This window comes from Carassius carassius, chromosome 40 (genome assembly GCF_963082965.1).
Source record: "Carassius carassius chromosome 40, fCarCar2.1, whole genome shotgun sequence".
NCBI lineage: Eukaryota > Metazoa > Chordata > Actinopteri > Cypriniformes > Cyprinidae > Carassius > Carassius carassius.
The window spans coordinates 17074641-17092170 of record NC_081794.1 but is presented as its reverse complement, the minus strand read 5'-3'; the positions used below and the strand labels follow the sequence as shown (position 1 = coordinate 17092170).

Here is a 17530-nt window from a genome sequence, read left to right as displayed (position 1 = left end):
AGAATGAAATACAAAGAAAAATGGACAAAATGATTTATTGAACATACAAGCACAGAGAACAGACACCCTTTCTAATGACTAAAAACAATCAAACTGTAGTTCCAACGTGTCTGGCTCAGCAAGCATGAGTTCCTTTGAGAGATGAAACAGCACAACCAAACCCATCGGTCATTTACAGAAGTAAGACTTTCTTCAAAAAGGGGAATTCAGCATCTCAATTTAGGTTGCAAAATACTTGCTTTTTACAAAATGTCTCAAGTCAGTACTAGCTTTATTTACAGGAAGAACGAGAGGAATGATCGAAATAAATATACTGCCATTAGGAGCGAACAACAAATTAAATATCTATTCTACAAAAAACAAACACAGAAACCATAAATGGGACGTCTGAGTCAGGCAGCATTTCTTAGAGCATGTACTGGGACGGACAGTGGTTTTTGACTCCAGTCTGGATCTCTTTCTCTCTCAGTTCCTTGTGGCCTGTGATTGTGTCCTTCTTTTCCTCACTTGAGCTTGTAGGTGAGTTGTTTGCGATGCCAGTGTATCCAGACAGGAGCAGCGAGGAGGCCCATTAGAAATCCAGTAGTTGCCCCAAGGGTACAGGAGTTGGGCCAAACCTGGATATAAGAGCCAGAAAATGAAGATCAAAACTGTCATTTTGCAGGAGCACAAGTGACTTGACTGGAAATTCTACAGAATCACTGTGGTGTTTTCAAATTTTCTATTTCAGACTGCTTTATTCCTCTTTCTTTTTTTAACGTAGAGTTTTGAGTGTTACGTATTGGTGGCCTTGCCTCTCAGGTGTGTGCCAACTGCTTTGCATTTAGAATTTTTGCTTCATATGATCAAGGTGATTTCGAATGTTGTTTCATTTTTTTTATTTATTAAAATATTTCTTTTTTTTTTAATGAATTTTTTGCAGTCCATGCAAATATGTGGAGTGGTCTTTAAAGCTTCTAGCACATTGTGAGCAACAACAACAACAACAACAACAAAAAAGCCTTTATAAATAGTAGATATATGGAATTAAAATCAAAAAATTAAAAGGCACAATGGTTTTATGGGAGAACATAAGATGAAAACTTGCTTTTGACGCCCAATGGACAGTGGATAAACAAAATGTAAATTTAATGACTTGCTTCAAAATCTTTACTGAGTATAAAACCGTTTTTTCAAAAACTTTGCCTTTTTTATTTAGTCGTGTTGCTTCATCATATAGATTTAAATGCATTATTTCAGTCTTGCACATAAAAAAAAAAATTAATATGCAATTATTTTTCTGTTATATTAAGAAAAATAATTATATTATACCAGTTAACTGACACCCACAAAAAAAAACTGTTCAAAAGTTTTGGGTCAGTAAGAATGTTTTGAAAAAATGTATTGTGCTTACCAAGTCTGCATTTTCATTTGCAGATAAAAAATATGATAAAACACTAACTATTATTTAAAATAAAGGTTTTCTATTTTAAATGTATTCCTGTGATGGCAATGCTGAATTTTCAGAATCATCACTCCAGGCTTCAGTGTCACATGACCCTTCGGAAATCATTCATATATGCTGATGTGGTGCAACATTTCTTATCAATGCTGATAACATTTTTTGATTCTTTGATATAAAGAAAGTTCAAGATAATGGCATGTATTAAAATATAATGTACTTGTCAGATTTAATCTATGCCATGCATCCTTTCTGAATAAAAGTATTTATATAAAAAACATGATTGACCCTAAACTTTGGAATATATATATATATATATATATATAGAGAGAGAGAGAATGAAAGAGAGATCAGCACTAATTTTTATACAGAGAATTAGATTTCTACCCTTCATACTTGATCTCTAATGACTGAAGATTTGAGTCTCAGAATTTAAATAAAAATATCAGCAAAATTGATTATTCAGTTATCTCAAAACCTTAACATGGGCTTCAATATTGCAAGTGTAATGGCAATGAGAAGGAGAGAGTCTGTGTGAGTCACACCACTCTTCCATTCTCTTAAGCTAGACATCTGGATTGAACCACCCCAGAGTTTCTCGTTTGTTCACACTTAGCCCATCATCATGTGTTGAGGAGTCACTCTACAGCTTCCTCTCTCTCATCATCTCTCTGCTCTCGTCTAGACATCTGTGTGTAGACACCGTGTCAAAAAGCACACATGGGAGACTTCAGTGTGACATTTTGAGGGCAAAACGAGGGCAAACACTGGCCTCTGATCAATGTCTCTGTACAACACATGAATAATTGAAGTACCAGTGCCGTCTTTCTATGCTTAGAGAATATTAAATTGTTCATGAAGATTGGTTCATTCCCAACAAAACTCTATGACTACATAAAAGTATATGTCTATACTGCACAATTTATCGGTTGAGAGGATGAGTGTATTGTCGAAAAAGGGGTTTTAGTGTTAACTACACATCATTTGTTTCTATTTGACAATGATCCCTAGTATGATGATTTTGTTCTATATATATATATATATATATTGAAAAGAAGTCTCTTATACTGATCACGCCTGCATTTATTTGATCACAAAATTGTACTCTTGTGAAATATTATTCTAATTTAAAATAATGATTTTATAAATATTCATATATTTTAACATATAATTTATTCCAGCAATGGCAAAGTTTAATTTCCACCAGCCATTAAACCAATCTTCAATGTCACGTGATTCTTGCAGAAATCATTTTGATATGCTGATTTGGAGCTCAATTATTTTTGGTACTCAATTATTATCTGTTGAAAACTAATTTTTCTGCTTCGTATTTTTGTTAAAACAATGATACCTTTGTAATCAGAATTCTGATGAACTCGAATGGAAATCTAATGTTTAGTATGATTTCTGAGTGATCATGTGATACTGTCTAAGAGTAATAACTGCTGAAAATTCAGCTTTGCCATCACTAGAATAAATTACATTTCAAAATATATTATGTTTGGAAAAAAGTTATTTTATATTGTGATAATATTTTACAGCATTACTGTATTTTGATCAAATAAACACAGCCTTGATGAGCATAAGAGATTTCTTTCAAAAATACTCAGAAAACTGTAATTATTCCAGACTTTTAGGTGGTATTGTAGATGTGATTGTGATATAAAAGGAAGTTTTATTTGTCTGAGTGATCATTTTTATTTTCATATTTTTTCATTAAATGAAGGTCAGTGGGGTCTAAGGCAACATTGGACCCCACTGGCTTTCATTATATGGCCATAAACAGAGCATTAAAATCTCCAATCATTAGAGAAATGAAAGGTTTTTCAATGAAAATTAGTAAATTAATTTACATTTTTGGTAAACTATCCCTTTTTAAGAAACGTAAAAACTAAGCGTGATGGACAAAAATCAAGATTTGTTTTGCAAACAGAGGAATGAATTTGAATAAATCTGTACAAAATGTTATAAATAGCACAAACATAAAACTAAAAGTTAAACAAAACCAAAATATTTATACAAAGCAATTTCTCTGGCATGTTCCTCGTTTCTGAGGTTTAATGTAGAATGACAGCAAGTGCTCTGAAACAAGGAACCTTCTACTAAAAATCTGCTGCCACGGCAGAAATCTGTTCTTCACTGAGCATAATTATGGAACTAACCAATGCTCTCATTAAGAGACACATTTTTGAGGGGCTTCACTTGTAGCATTTTGGACTAAACCGATATAATGGAGAGTCACAGGAATTCACAGAAGAAATGCACTGGAATGTGCTACAGACCAGACTCAAACTGCCACATCTCAATGAGCCAGAAGCATGTGTGTTAACTGCTATTTGATATTTCTATTAAAATTACTGGAATTTCAGAAAGCAGTTTGCATTGCAATATTGGGTATTGGGCCGTCCTTGTTACACATTACATGTACTTGCTATTGTAATAATAAATTATTGATAATTACATGCAAGTTACCCAAAACCAAACCCTAACCAAACAGTAAGTACATGTAGTTAATTACTATTACAAAGTACTTAAATGTACAATTACACTAACAAGGATACCTTAAAATAAAGTGTAACCCAATATTGCAATAGTGTAATGACACTAACCTGCCAGGGTCTGTCCCAGTCGAGAGGAATAGGGAAAGCTCCCAACCAGGCCCCAATCACACTACAGCCAGTGGTAATCTGAAGAGAGGTGTCCCACACTGACATCGCCCTGAAAATCACACATGCTCAACATCATAACACTGTACACTACCATTCAAATGTTAAATGAAATGAATGAAAACAACACTGTATGTAGGATATTAAACATGAAGCTGGTATAGGGTGAAGTGATGTAGTATACAAGAGGACTATGAATGTTCGATGTAAACATCACCATATTTACATTTGAGAGAGAAATTTCCTGCAGTGCTTAAGCAGAGATACTGCAGCTGTATAAACAACACACAGACTCTCTGATTATCATACCACTGGAACATCACTAAAGGATTCTGTGTTCTTGTTTCGAAACACTTCAGTTAGTTTGAAGTTCATTTAAGCTAAAATTATACATACAGAGATGCTTTAGTGATTATATTATTTAAATGGTGATATATACAATCAGAAAAAAAGAATCCGCTCAGGCCCCACTCTACAGTGATGAAAAAAAGAAAAGAAAAACAGGATTTGATCTTGAGGGCATTAAGCCACACTTAACTCCAGTTGCTCATATATGGGGATTTGAGCATTGCAATTGTCATTTCAAAATGGATTTGCTTCATCTGTTCTAGATATAAGGTTTCCATCCTACAATAATCCCTTCTGTGTGAAATTCAATGAAAACTGGTTCTCCCATTCGTCAAAGCTGGACAAGGTCTCCATCTAGTGGATTCCAGCCATTGAGGACTCCTCACCAAAGCTCTTCCACACCATAAAGAGAGAAAGGAATGTTTCAGGTGGTTAAAATCTAAAGCGTTTATCCTGCACTTACCCATCTCTGCTGAAAACCCGGATCCAAGCCTGTACGTTAGGACCCAGGATACAGAGACATCTCAGTGTAGTGAGTGTGGACAGCAGCACGGCCAGAGAAAACGTCTCCAGAGCTGACCTGTAATGTGAGGTATGACTAATACATTGGTATTTTACATTTTGGGATAAACAACAAAAAAAAACACATACTTACTCAAGCAAATGTGCTCCGTATAGTACCACCACAGTATGAAAGAAGAGGCATGACAGTACAAAGTACAGACAGGATTTGAACAATCTGTTGATCTGTCCAAGAAATAACAAATGAAACCCATTCAATTCTGAAAGTCATTGATTATGTTTGTTTGCATATATTGGAGAATGTGCTGCCCATCTCTACCTTGTAGCTCAGAGTGTTCTTCTTTGTTGGTGGGCTGATGCCAAGAAGCCAAAACACTGCGATGTTGACCACAGCAACAGATCCAGCCACACAATACAGCCAAACAATGTGGCTCCCATAAACAGAGAAGTTTTCCACAAACACAGCAGGCATCACAGTTGCCATGAAGATGGAGGAGGCAATAATGGCATGAGCCGATGCCATGCCCCTGATCTCAACATCCCACATTATGGAGGTTAAAGGGCCGTAATGTTACCTGATAAAGAACAATGAGAGTAACTCAATCGATTAAAAAACAATTCCAAAAGAACAGATACGTGTCTTAAAAAATTTCACATAAGGTCAAAGAAAGGACACAAATAAAAGAAACCCATGTAACAATGAGACTGGCAATCACCGGTTATGAAAATAAAGGCAAAGGAAAATATTGCAAACAGCTATAATAAGTGATTCATTTAACAATGAATTAAATTTACTTTGAAGTAAAGACTTAACGTACCAATTGAGTGGTGCCTAACTAATTAAAGTTTATATCTACAAACACTGATTCCTAAACTAATGCGTTACCAAATTCATGGAGCACTTCAATATATACAAATTACAATCGTATACTTTCTAAACCGAATGCCATAAGACTACAAATAAATGTAAAAGTCGAACAGTTTATTTACAAAACATGACTGCCGTGTACTTCCGGTAGAATGAAGTCAACAACAATCACTCTCAACTAAACAAAACATAATTAAAGATTGTAATAATAAAATAATTTAAACATTATTATTATTATTATTATTTGTTGTAGTAGCATCCACTGCTACTACACACAAATTGTAGTTTATCGCTAAATACAAAAAATACTTTAGACTTAGATAGAAATGTATTGATTGGTATCACTGGTAGAGATCAGTGAGTGTTACGCTTATGACTTTTATTTTGACATCATATCTACGTCGCTATGTGAGCAGTGTTGCTTCTAGCTTCGGTTTAACAATAACTGAGTGTTATCTAGACGTTTTAACTAAGATTTGTCTGGCACGTTTGAAGATGGTTTGCGAGAAGTGTAAGTAGTTATATTATAAAATATATTGTATAGTAAAGGGTTATTTGTTTTACACAAATATATGTCTACGTCGTTAATGTAGTTCGTATGCTTGGCTCGCTACCAAGATCACCAAGAGAAACAGAACATTGTGCTATAAATATAAACGTCGCTTGTAGTTTTTTGTTTTTTGTCTCGACGATGTTAAGCATTAATATGCCGTGTATTCGGACGTGAAATTTGATCAATCAAACATGAAATGTGTGTGCTGTCGGTCTTTTGTGAATTACGAATGTTTGGATGGCCTCCGCAGGCGAGAAGAAGCTGGGGCGCGTCATCACGCCTGATACCTGGAAAGATGGGGCTAGAAACACAACAGGTAATCGTTTTAAAGATGGAATAACGTGTAATGCCTATTACCCTTTTATATATTTGTATTGAATACTAACCTACAAACCCTTATATTCCAGAGAGTGGTGGTCGAAAGCTTAATGAAAATAAAATGCTGACATCAAAAAAAGCCAGGTTTGTTGCATGGAATTTTATGATTCACCAATACACTCTTGTAATACGTTTAGATTTAAAAGTTATAATAACATAATAACATTGTACTATTTTGACAGGTTTGATCCTTATGGGAAATCTGGATTTTCCACATGCAGGATATGCAAAAGCTCTGTCCATCAGTCTGGTTCACATTACTGTCAGGGGTGTGCTTACAAAAAAGGTGAGATGGATAGCAAGGGAATGCTTAGGTGCTCTTGTTTCTGTCACACATCTATATGTTCTCACCACCCCTCTGTTTCCACTTTTACAGGAATTTGTGCCATGTGTGGAAAGAAGGTTCTTGACACCAAGAACTACAAACAGACTTCAGTTTGATTTATTATTAATGGGTTGATGGAGATTCATCTGTAGCTGAGAGGGGGATGTTTGTGGATATCTGTGCTGACTCTTCCAAGTGTTGAGAATGATCACTCGAGTCCACAAAAGAGTTTAGTTTGCTGCACTTTGTGGTGCAAAAGGAGTGCACTAGTATTTGTATCAAATATATCAGTGGTATTTTTCTCTCACTAAACAACCTTAGAGCAATATATTGGCTTGTACTGTTTGGACAATGTAGATGCCTTTGAGTACATTTGCTAGGGAACATGTTTTAAAAATGTTCTAATTTATTTGGAAACTCTTTTTGTTTTTTTAAGTGAATAATTTATCATTTTTTAATCCTACCAAACATGACAGTGATAAGGTTATTTAATCAAAATAAGTTCTCTTCATGGCAATTTATTGCCCTATTTGACTTATTTAGCCATTGGATCTTACCAGAGTTTAGACTTTGACTTTTAAATGTTACCTCTTCCCGCAATTAAAAAAATATCAATCTTGTTTGAAGTTATATTTCCTCTTCTGTTTTCAAGGCATTGTCACTATTACAAAATCTAACGTAAATATGAAACAAATAGACACTGACATACCAATATAAGACAGCTACAAGTTCAGTATACAGTTATGTTTATAGTCAGTTTCCATTTCGTATTCTTCTGCCATTGGGTCTTTTTGTCAACACTGTTCCAGATGTTTTCAGGAGATCTGTTGTTTCCTTTTTTAGTGATCATTTGGAATTTAATTTCTCTCGGATCCACACAATTGTATAATAGGGTTTGTAGATAGTAACTGTTATGGATGCTCTTATTACAGTATGTATATTTTTTACCTTATTTTAAGCAATACTTAGATTCTGTATAATATAATTTCCTAAATACCAATTAAATTAAGCATTGTCCGGGACACCTATTACAACGTGAGACTTCTCTTATCTGTAGATATTTCTTGACAAATAAAATAGTGACAACATTTTGCAGAAATCAGTTAATTGCATAAAAAAACTCAGACAAATACATCTCATAACGGTGCTTTATTGTTGCAGTTGGCATTTGTTTCGATTTCCTATACAATTCAGTTCAATGCATTATGTAAAAAAGTGACAATATCCTAATGGCAATGTTGTTTAACCATTTACAAATTATGCCACATGGTAATGTCACAAGAAACCTATCATTGACTTATATATGACCTCTTAAATATTATCTAATCAGAGTATGTGACAAAAAGCGTATTTCCTTTAAAGTTACATACAAATAAGTTCTAGTATCTTCATTTTGTAAAAAGTCATAAGGTTAGACAAGTATCTGAGGCAATATGTTTAATTTAGTAGTTGTTAATATCAGAAGTAAGATAATAGAAATATCAGTTTTCGGTGGCCATTCGGTGTTAGTTTCTCAAAACTAGTAGTTCAGGTAACACTGATATTTCAATATTCACATTTTCTATTCAAACAGTGAAGACCCCTGAGTCTCAGTAGCTGGTTGAAAGATCTACAACTCTGGCTCAGTTAGATTCTCTTAGCACCATTGTGGGTTTCAAATGTAGAGAATATTCGTTGACCTGTTTGACTGTAAACACACTGATGGAATTGGAGCTGGGGAGGTAGTGCGATCACTGTGCACCTTTGGTCAGGGCCAGGAACTCTTCTCGAGCTTTTGGATCCTCTCTGAACACACCCAGCATGGCGCTGGTCACAGTACGACTGTTCATCTTCTGCACCCCACGCATGACCATACACATGTGACTGCAATAACAAACGTCCATTCAGGCCACAAATAATATTTGAAATACAAATCTTCATGCGTATTATTGTAGAAATAATTCATCAACCATGACAGCCACTATAAGAAGCAGCTGAAAGACTGCACTGTATTCTGAGCTTTAAAGTTCTAATTGCATTGAAGAAACATGGGTTATTGAAAAAGAAGGCTAGGATATAATCTGTTTTGTACATACGCTGCCTCGATGACAACTGCCACACCGACAGGCTGCAAGGCCTCTGAGATTGCCATTGCTATTTGCTTTGTTAGGCGTTCTTGGACTGTAATAAAAAAAAAAAATAACAAGAAAACACTTAAGAAATGTGAACAAATGTGAGGTGCAGCATGGATTCAACAAGAAATTCTGAGGCTGAAACTGAGAGATGATAATGGCAAAAATAAATGTTATAAAGGACTATGTATAATGTTACTATATAAGTAACACTATCTATACAGTTCAAAAAGTTATGGGAATTTAAGATTTTCAATGTTAAAAAAAAAAACTTTTTCTGTTTTAATAAATTACAGAATGTAATTTATTCCTATGTTTGCAAGGCATAATTTTGCAGAGATCCTTCAGAAATCATTCTAATATGCTGATTTGGTGATCAATACATATGTTTTGCTGATAATTAAAAATTATTATTTTTCATGATTCTTTGATGAATAAAAAGGAAATGTATTTGCATTTATTTGAAATGTCCCTTTTGATTTATTTAATGCATCCTTGCTGAATTATAGTATTCATTTCTTTAAATTATATATAGATAATTCTATCTCTTTTACATTAATATACATTATATTTTAGATATCTAAATAATAAAACGGTTGTTACAGTTACCTTGAAGTCTGCGACTGTAGATTTCAACAATCCTAAGAGGGATAAAAAAATCACAGCATGTAAGTAAAAAAAAAAAAAGCCACCAAACATGTAACACTTATCAAACAACCAATTCAATATGTGGCTATTTCCTTCCCAAATAATGACAATAAATATTTAATAGAACTATAAATGCAAACTGTAAACATTCTAGACAATTTTGTGATAAGATTAATAATAGATTTTAATGGGACTGATGAATGGTGTCTCATGAAGTCTGGTTTATTTTACTCGGGCAAAGAAAGCACCAGGCAGTACATGATATTTTGTGAGGATTGCAATATGTTAATGGTTCCCACAACCACTCCACAGTGGAGGCTGGAGTTGAGGGGGATTTCCTCAGCGCCAGAAGTCAGCTAGTCTGGCGTTTTTCAGATGGGACAGGATACTGTGCCAGGCTTTGGATCTAAGCCTCAAGTGAATGGGCTGTGATAACAGAAGAACTCAGCCACTTGTAACTAATACATTCTCTTTTTCAGACCCACTCTGATGTGAGAACAAGGCCCTTTACCATCCATCTGAGACTGGCAAAATTTTGTCTGTGTGTGTGTGTGTGTGTTTGGAAGTTGTATACTCACCTCGCAAGCTTACTGAGACCAACAACCTTTTTACTTGGCAGATATCCTATGTGAACCTACAGATAAATTAACATAAAAACATTTATTTCTCATGCACTACAACTCATTGAAAAGAACCGACTGACCTCCCAGCAAGCAGGCCCAAACAAAAGTATGCATCAATGAATCCCTTACAACCCATGAAACCGCCTTGCCTAGCAGTGCAACATAAAGGATAACATAAACTGAGTGGCTAAAAGCATCTTTCATTGCCTTTTTTAGCAGAATCTTGAGACATACCTTGCCAAAAAATGGTACTAGATGATGTTCACAAAGCGAAAACATGTCAATATCTTTCACAATAACTAGCTCCTCGTGGTTTTCATCAAATATGGCATCATTAAGGACATCTGTGGAATAAGAAAAACATACATACAAAAGTTAATTACTTAAATTATTTTGATAGGGTTTACAGAAAATGAAAATATGAAACTTTGAAAACAATATGCATTAAAAAGGCCTCTCATAAATCAGGTCAGTTCAGTAGAAAGTGTGATTAGTTTAAGTAGTTCTTCACACCAAGCAGACTGTGTACTGAAGCTGGTGCTTTCAGCATCTGTTGCAGACTAATTGAGTAAATCCAGAATGACGTATAAGTATTTTACACAATACCTCATCAATGTAGTGGAATTGCCAAACACACCATGGGTAAATAGTTTGAGTGTTATGTGATTTAGACCATTGAAAAACACTTGGATTAGAATGATGTGATCATAATTTTGATTACAATCAACACCCATGAATGTAACTAATAAAAAACACAGTTTGGTGATGAACTAAGAACTATTGAGGACTAAAAATGCTCAGTGGGAAAAAAAATTCAGGTCTGAAGGGGTAAATAAAATAAACAGTGAAACTACATATTAAAAACTAGAAAATAATAACATAATTCTAACATATTTACGTTAAAGATACGCACTGTTCCAATAATCCAATGACTTTTAGAGGGTCTACTTTATCTGTCAGACTAATGAGCAGCGCAACACAACTTTATACACAGTCAGCTATCTTAAAGACTTTTTAAACACAGCGCAAACGTATATTTAATATTATGTGGTATATTTGTGTTGTGTAAAACCATAATAAAGAAATAAACAGTAGAGTATAACGAGTTATATGAGAGAAATTAAAACTAGCCTATACTAGCTGGAAGTGTCCAAGCAGCGGATCAATATTGGTTGCTATAGTAACCTCCTCCGGTGAAAGTGATTTCTGCTGACTAACTTGTAATTTTACTACTAAAACGTTGTTTAAAAAACCCTATATTTTAAAACGGAATGTCAGAAATCAGATTAAACTGTATTATCTAATTATTTTCTGCATAATACTAATAGCCTAAGCAGGGCCGTTTCTAGGCATAGGCAAACTAGGCGGTCGCCTAGGGCGCAAACAGCTGGGGGGCGCCAGTGAGAGCCCCCGCCCCACCAAGAGTTTATTTTATATATATATATATATATATATATATATATATATATATATATATATATATATATATATATATATATATATATATATATATATATATATATAATATTATTATTTCAAGGTCATATTATATTTTCATAATTTTGTTATTTCGAAGCATTATGATTACTTGCGATTATCTGAGTAAGTCTCATTGGTGGTGATAGTGGCCGCTGCCGTTAGAGACATGTTAAAGTCGCCTTTCAACGTCGTCATCCGTGGTTAAAGTTACTTGAAGTAAATGTTTGAGTTTCATCATCATGAAAAGGTCAAAGCCATCAGGGGCTCAGTATCGCAAGAAGAAAAAAGAAGATGAGAATGATGAGATGAGATGAGAAGTTTCCAGGCAGATGTCCTATGATGACATTATTGACACTTTTGCAGCTATTAATTCTAGACGTGTCCACTTTTAAAGCTATCGAAAATAGTAAACATGCTCAAATATGCGGTTGGTAGAAATCTCGCCTAGGGTGCCAAAAACGCTAGAAACGGCCCTGAGCCTAAGACACTTACCGTAGATGGTCTCGTGGTAGCCTTTGGTCAGGAACTGCATGGCCTTTGCAGCTCGGAGCGGGGTTTTGAGGAGCCCCTGTCGGTCAGTGTTTTCTCCCAGACCTCGCAGGATGGTTGTGTACGCCGCCTCCAGAGCAGGTAAACGCGACTCTTCCTCTGTCTCTTTCCGGGATGTGTCGTTTTTGTGCTGGACAGATACTTTTTTCGATTCGACTGTCAGCTCGCTAAAGCCGTTACGGCAAAGATACTCTGTGACGATTTTGCCTTTGCCCATACTGTTCAATTCTGCCGCCTTTTGGTATTCCATTGAATGTGCTTTAAATGACTAATTAAAAGAGAATAAATTATTATTAGGCTATTATTGTTTATTTAAAAGTAAAGTCGTAAAGCAAACCGATGTAGCCTATATTATTTCAGAAGTGCAACCGGTTCGCAGGTAAAGTTAGGCTATTGATCGTTGTAGCGCTTCTGAGTTGAGATTCAGTTGCTGTGGAAGTCTGTCCCACTCAGCCTGGCATTTATAGCAGCCCTCTACTACCACAGTGTCCAATTGAACACGTCGGTATTTAGTGTGAGCACGCGCTCTATTGTGTTTTACACATGTCACACCCTTTTTATGGAGTGTAATTAAATAATGCGTTACAGTCATGCAAACGGCGGAAACTGATTCGTGATTTGCTGGACTGAATGTAAAGGCACAAATGAGCGTCAAACTTCTGAGCATATGATCTCACGTGCTCACACATAAGCCAGACCTAAGCTGTATTAGACACGTCAGATTCTTTGAAAGTTTTACATTTACATTACATTTACAGTTATTCATTTAGCAGACGCTTTTATCCAAAGCGACTTACAAATGAGGACAGTGGAAGCAATCAAAAACAACAAAAAGAGCAATGATATATAAGTGCTATAACAAGTCTCAGTTAGCTTAACACAGTAAACATAGCATTATATAATAATAATAATAATAATAAAAAAAAAATATATATATATACATACACACACACACACACACACACACATACACATAATTGCATAATAAATGCAAAGAAAATAGAATACAAAAAGATTAGGTCGTTAGATTTTTTTTTCAAGAATATAATTAAAATAGTGAGTGCTACAGTTAGGAGATCAAATAAAGATGGAAGAGATTGGTTTTAAGACGATTCTTGAAGATAAGTTTTAAATAATAGACTAATAATAATAATAGCCTAGTAACTAGACTTAATGTCTCTGATAATGTTGTTTTGTTGATGTGAAATAGAAATGCATTGGCAAATAATTATATTCATTTGAAAGGTGTACACAAATGCCCATTGCATGTGACTTCCCATTGATGTTAATTGTGTACTGGGCTAAGGATATTTTATATTCCATTATTTAAAATCTAACTATCACAAAAAATGTATTTGCGTATTAATATTACATAAAATTATTGTTTTGTATGTTTATTAACAAAACAATAGCACTTTTCCTTTTCTTGTCTTTTAATTAAAAAAAAAAAAAAAAAAAAAAACCTACCTATGCGTTCTATACTAGACTAACTGAGACTTGTCATGGCACTTGTATACTGTTGTTGTTCTCTTGTTGACCTGACTGCTTCTTATTGTTCTCATTTGTAAGTCGCTTTGGATAAAAGCGTCTGCTAAATGATTAAATGTAAATGTAAATGTAAATTAAGTGGTATTTTCCGCATATTTCCTAATGATTTAGTTACTGTCCTGGCAGGCACATTTAGTTCCCATGATGTTAGCAAAATCTGATCAAAGTCAAAAGATAGATTTATTGAGGGAATTTTTTTTTTAAGTTGTATTGTTTTTTCTTATTTATTGAACTCATATGACTGAAAATATTAACATAGGGTCATTCCACATAGCAGCATATCCAAAACTGATTTCTGTGACAGCTCATTTTCCCCAAAAAAGGTCAGTTTCTTGCTTTAAATTTAATCATGTGAACGTCAGGCGTGGACTGTTGAGATAGCTTACAGTGGGTTTTGTTATGACTGTATGCAGCTAGACTTTATTTCATACAAAAAGTAATGAATGAGTGATTGAATGTATTAACAATAAATTAATTGTATGTATAGATTAACGTGAATGTTTTGGAATTATGCAACTGTTACTTACAATGTTCCAGAATAATCAAATGTATTTGCTCAGAAAGTACAAAAGAACACAGAATCCAGGATCATAACCAAAAGGAGATTACTCCTTTATGCAATGTACTAAAATAACTCAGCAACTCCATTGCATCAGTATATTGCGTCACCTGGCTTCCTTTTTTTTTCTCGTGATGATGTTGAAGGTTCTGGTACAGCTGCTGGCCTATGAGAGTTAAAATGGAAAGCTGGCTGACTAATCTAAATTATTATTATTTGCTCCTTGGAAAAATATCACAGTGGAATTCAAGAGATGAGCTTTATCAATTTCAGAACTTTTGGATGCTGCTGTGATTGTGTGAGTGTTTGCATTGGAGTGTTTTTCTTTTCCTTTTTTGATAGTTCAATATAAATTAAATGTTTAGTGATAATGTGTATGCTTGATAGTTTTACATTATTTAAGGTTTTTACACCAAACAATTTACAATTATGTTATTCTGGAAATTATACATTTTAAGTGATATTTTTAAACACATACACTAATCATAGGTCAAACCATTTCTAAATGTTTTGAATTATAAAAGCCAGACATGAAAAACAATTGGGGAACCAAAATATATATATACAAAATATAGCTGAGCTGAACTGAAGGATCTGGCTCACTAAAAAGCCAGAATTCCCTTCGCAAGTCGCAAGACCTGCTGCGTGCTCTGTTTAATGTAGACCTGCTTTGACATTGTACAAGGATGATGGTGTTCTGCTGTTAACAGGCCAGACGTCACCAGTGTATGACAAGATCAGGATATCAGTGGATTACATGAATCACAGCATCCATGCAAGCAGATCAAATAAGCCAGGTTACTTTGGAGACCAGGCGAACAAAATGCTTGCCCCTCAGGCTTTTTGGACTGTTCACGACCCATGTGCATGAACAGAGGAAGAGTTTCTAACTCACTGTTGAAAAAACCTTGAGGGAACAAGTATGTTTTTATACATTATATGATGTAGAAAATTGCAAGATTTTGCCAAATGTATTATTTAAAGGGTTACAGTTGAGGTCAAAAGTTTACATCCCCCTTTCAGAATCTGCAAAATGTTAATTATTTTAACAAAACGAGGGATCATACAAAATGCACGTTATTGTTTATTTAGTACTGACCTGAATAAGATATTTCACATAAAAGATGTTTATACAGTCCACAAGAGAAAATAATAGTTTTATTTTTAAAAATGACCCAGTTGAATCTTAAAGGCCCCGATATACTTCAAACAGAACCGAGGAACGAACTGATATGACGTCATTTCGAACAAAATCAGGCCAAAACAAAGTACGTTTTAAGTTAGTTTCTGCAGTTCGAAACAGCTGACCAAAGGGAACTTTCTGGGGAAGTTCGTTTCGGCTCCTAAACATCTTTGAGTTTCTATTAGTCTGTGGCGTTTACACAATCGGTGGGTATGTTCTGAAACTCCACCCTCTTTGATGTGCGATTTTTTTTTCACCGGTTCGTTTCTTATTCAGTGGACGTCAGGAAAGAGAGAACAATATCTCCGGCCTAGCCACTAGCAACATGAATACACCGGAGTGTCGAATAGCTGAGCTGGCACAAATATATCTGCACCTGTAAGATCGTTCACAGAGACTTTAAAGATTCCGAGAAAGCATTGATTCCTAGAAAGAACTGTGGTAAGAACTGGTAACACTGTGTTGTTACCTGGATGATCCAAAGCTGTTTTTTTTTTTTTTTTTTGTGATTTAGTTGTTCATGAGTTAAACTTCCTGCTGTTCTTCAGAAAAATCTTTCAGTTTTAGTTTTAGTAATTTATTTATTTATTTTTATTTATTTATTTTCATTTTTTATCTAACATTTATATTTTATTTAAGCTGTATTTCAGTTTACAAAAAAATTAAGACTTTAATTTTAGTTAACAATAACAACAATGAACACTAGATTACTGCAAGGGTCAGCTATAATAAAGTAAGGTTGAAAATTTCTTCACAAGAAAAGAACACCCTGGATGAATGGCCATATATTTATTGAGAAGAATGGTTCTATGAAACATGTCTGTAATGTGCAGACACATGTAAGGTTACACAGGAGATGTTAAAATAGAAAAAAGATTTCTGTGCAAATCAGTGTGGAGAAGTTCTTCATGCACAGGACTTTAGTATTTGCTGATGACGTGAGGAACGAAAGCTGTGTCGATCACGCTTGAGATACAGGCCATATGAGAAACCACATGTTCTGAAACAGAAGCTTCCCTTCACAAGAACATGTATTGTATACAGTGGCAGCCACATTCAGCATGTGGCGATACAAGTCAAGAATTGAGATATCAGATTAATAAAAAAGTTCATAAAAAAAATTAATCAAAAGTGACAGTAAAGACTTTTACATTGTTACATTTTACATTACAAAATCAGCATACTGGATTGATTTCTTTAAGGCATACTCCACTGCAAAATGAAAGTTTTGTCATTAATCACTTACCCCAAACTCGGAAAAAGCTTTGTTCAACTTCGGAACACAATTTAAGTTATTTTGGATGAAAACCAGGAGGCTTTTGACTGTTCCATAAACTGGCAAGTAAAATACACAAAAAGCATCGACAGAATATTCCATCTGCCATTAGTGATTCAACCGTAATGTTATGTAGCGGCAAAAATACTTTTTGTACGAGAAGAAAACAAAAATAATGACTTTATTCAACTATTCGTCTCCTCTGTCTTTCCCCACATCATCGTAGCTCCATTTTGGAGAATATGAGCTAAAGGCTGCGTACGTTCTTCTGTTTCAGCCACGCCACAAGTTTTTTACATGTATTTACGCTTTGATTTGAAAGAAAACAGTGCATCCTTGTGGCGCGGCTGACACAGAAGAACATACGCAGGCCTGCTTTCAGCTCATATTCTCTAAAATGGTGCTATGGTGATGATGTGGGAAGATTTGCATAACACCGCCCAAATGTTCAGC

General features: G+C 34.7%; 3 protein-coding genes across 5 annotated transcripts; 1 reads left to right on the top strand and 2 right to left on the bottom strand.

The window, feature by feature from the left end:
• Positions 1 to 19: 19 nt before the first annotated feature.
• LOC132122241 (phosphatidylinositol-glycan biosynthesis class F protein-like) lies at positions 20 to 6002 on the bottom strand. 3 transcript variants are annotated; one of them, XM_059532272.1, is made up of 6 exons: positions 5968 to 6002; positions 5297 to 5552; positions 5111 to 5202; positions 4919 to 5035; positions 4051 to 4159; positions 20 to 617 (listed from the first exon to the last, which is right to left on the bottom strand). In XM_059532272.1, the coding sequence occupies exons 2-6, from the start codon at positions 5522 to 5524 to the stop codon at positions 504 to 506; spliced, it is 660 nt and encodes a 219-aa protein (XP_059388255.1). In that variant the 5' UTR covers positions 5525 to 5552; positions 5968 to 6002; the 3' UTR covers positions 20 to 503. The 3 variants fall into 3 exon arrangements, with proteins under 3 accessions (XP_059388255.1, XP_059388253.1, XP_059388254.1); XM_059532270.1 differs by having other exon boundaries at positions 5796 to 5997; XM_059532271.1 differs by having other exon boundaries at positions 5864 to 5997.
• Positions 6003 to 6228: 226 nt separating this feature from the next.
• On the top strand, positions 6229 to 7829 carry LOC132122238 (cysteine-rich PDZ-binding protein-like). The gene is made up of 5 exons (XM_059532246.1): positions 6229 to 6356; positions 6649 to 6714; positions 6806 to 6860; positions 6959 to 7062; positions 7153 to 7829. The coding sequence occupies exons 1-5, from the start codon at positions 6341 to 6343 to the stop codon at positions 7215 to 7217; spliced, it is 306 nt and encodes a 101-aa protein (XP_059388229.1). The 5' UTR covers positions 6229 to 6340; the 3' UTR covers positions 7218 to 7829.
• Positions 7830 to 8753: 924 nt separating this feature from the next.
• Positions 8754 to 12968, bottom strand: LOC132122237 (GTP cyclohydrolase 1-like). Its single transcript, XM_059532245.1, has 6 exons — positions 12455 to 12968; positions 10718 to 10827; positions 10439 to 10494; positions 9822 to 9853; positions 9177 to 9261; positions 8754 to 8964 (listed from the first exon to the last, which is right to left on the bottom strand). Exons 1-6 carry the CDS (start codon positions 12759 to 12761, stop codon positions 8832 to 8834), a joined length of 723 nt encoding a protein of 240 aa, XP_059388228.1. The 5' UTR covers positions 12762 to 12968; the 3' UTR covers positions 8754 to 8831.
• Positions 12969 to 17530: the final 4562 nt, after the last annotated feature.

What these genes read in the sequence shown, in the direction of transcription:
- LOC132122241 (XM_059532272.1), bottom strand. Translation starts at nt 5,524, where the DNA reads ATGTGGGATGTTGAGATCAGGGGCATGGCATCGGCTCATGCCATTATT. An exon ending in AGAACACTCTGAGCTACAAG is followed by an intron (nt 5,203 to 5,296) that starts GTAGAGATGGGC and finishes TTTCTTGGACAG; the next exon opens with ATCAACAGATTGTTCAAATC. An exon ending in TACGGAGCACATTTGCTTGA is followed by an intron (nt 5,036 to 5,110) that starts GTAAGTATGTGT and finishes CTCACATTACAG; the next exon opens with GTCAGCTCTGGAGACGTTTT.
- LOC132122237 (XM_059532245.1), bottom strand. Translation starts at nt 12,761, where the DNA reads ATGGAATACCAAAAGGCGGCAGAATTGAACAGTATGGGCAAAGGCAAA. An exon ending in TAGTACCATTTTTTGGCAAG is followed by an intron (nt 10,495 to 10,717) that starts GTATGTCTCAAG and finishes ATTTATCTGTAG; the next exon opens with GTTCACATAGGATATCTGCC. An exon ending in GGTCTCAGTAAGCTTGCGAG is followed by an intron (nt 9,854 to 10,438) that starts GTGAGTATACAA and finishes TATCCCTCTTAG; the next exon opens with GATTGTTGAAATCTACAGTC.
- LOC132122238 (XM_059532246.1), top strand. An exon ending in CTGACATCAAAAAAAGCCAG is followed by an intron (nt 6,861 to 6,958) that starts GTTTGTTGCATG and finishes CTATTTTGACAG; the next exon opens with GTTTGATCCTTATGGGAAAT. An exon ending in GGGGTGTGCTTACAAAAAAG is followed by an intron (nt 7,063 to 7,152) that starts GTGAGATGGATA and finishes CCACTTTTACAG; the next exon opens with GAATTTGTGCCATGTGTGGA.